At 46.8% G+C, this 935-nt stretch overlaps 1 protein-coding gene across 1 annotated transcript; it reads left to right on the forward strand.

The window, feature by feature from the left end:
• Positions 1–240: 240 nt before the first annotated feature.
• Positions 241–871, forward strand: LOC108357113 (uncharacterized; the record flags this gene model as incomplete). Its single annotated transcript, XM_017608204.1, has 1 exon — positions 241–871. A coding segment is annotated over exon 1 (631 nt), but the record flags the coding sequence as incomplete, so codon positions are not given.
• Positions 872–935: the final 64 nt, after the last annotated feature.

Raw genomic sequence — 935 nt, forward strand, 5'->3', positions numbered from 1 at the left:
GCAGATGACCCGAAGTCAAACGAGCCAATAGACGTTCTGATTGGGTTGGACCATCTCGTCGAGTTCCAAACACACGAAGCCAAGAAGTTGTCAAGAACTCTAGAGGTCGTAAAAACAGTTTTTGGCTGGACGCTATTCGGATGCAACGCGACCACGGGTCCGAAAAACCAAGGATTTATGGAACAAGTTGCGGCGTGTTTGATAAGCAAAGAAGATCATCCAACGGAAGTTGCGGATAGAATGGAAAACCGCGATCAACAACTAGAAGCCCAGTTCCGGAAATTCGTAGAAGCGGATGCTTTGAGACTGAATGAAGAACCACGAAACGTCGAGGGAGAGTTCTACGAAGAGTTCGTCAAAAACAAACTCACCTACGACGCAAGATCTCGACGGTTTACGGCACGATTACCGTTCAAGGAGGGACTACAGCCATCGATGAATCGAGCCCTTTGCCTCGCAAGGCTTCGGTCGTTGGACACAAGATTGAAGAAGTCGAAAAGGCGAGATGAGTATGACGAAGAATTCCGAAGTATGCTGAACCTCGGTTTCATCGAACGTGTTGATCATCCAGAGCAACCTCAATCGAAAGGGGTGTCGTACCTTCCGCATAGGGAAGTAATACGAACCGAAAGTTTGACGACAAAGCTAAGGATCGTGTTCGACGCTTCGGCAAAAGAAAAACAAAAATACTCGCTCAATGAGACGTTGGAAAGCGGGCCGAACCTGAATGCGGATCTATTAGCTATCATTCTCAACTTCAGAAGACACAAAGTTACGCTAATGGCAGATATTGAGAAGGCGTTCCCTCAAGTGATAATTCATGAAGAGGATCGAGACTTCCTCAGACTGCTCTGGGATGAGGAAGGCAGTGGTACACCACAAACGTTTCGACTAACAAGAAACTATTTCGGTCTCACTTCATCGCCATTTATCCT

The sequence above is a fragment of the Rhagoletis zephyria genome, unplaced genomic scaffold (genome assembly GCF_001687245.7).
Source record: "Rhagoletis zephyria isolate East Lansing unplaced genomic scaffold, Rhagoletis_zephyria_1.1 Rzeph_scaffold_70758, whole genome shotgun sequence".
NCBI classification, from domain to species: Eukaryota; Metazoa; Arthropoda; class Insecta; order Diptera; family Tephritidae; genus Rhagoletis; species Rhagoletis zephyria.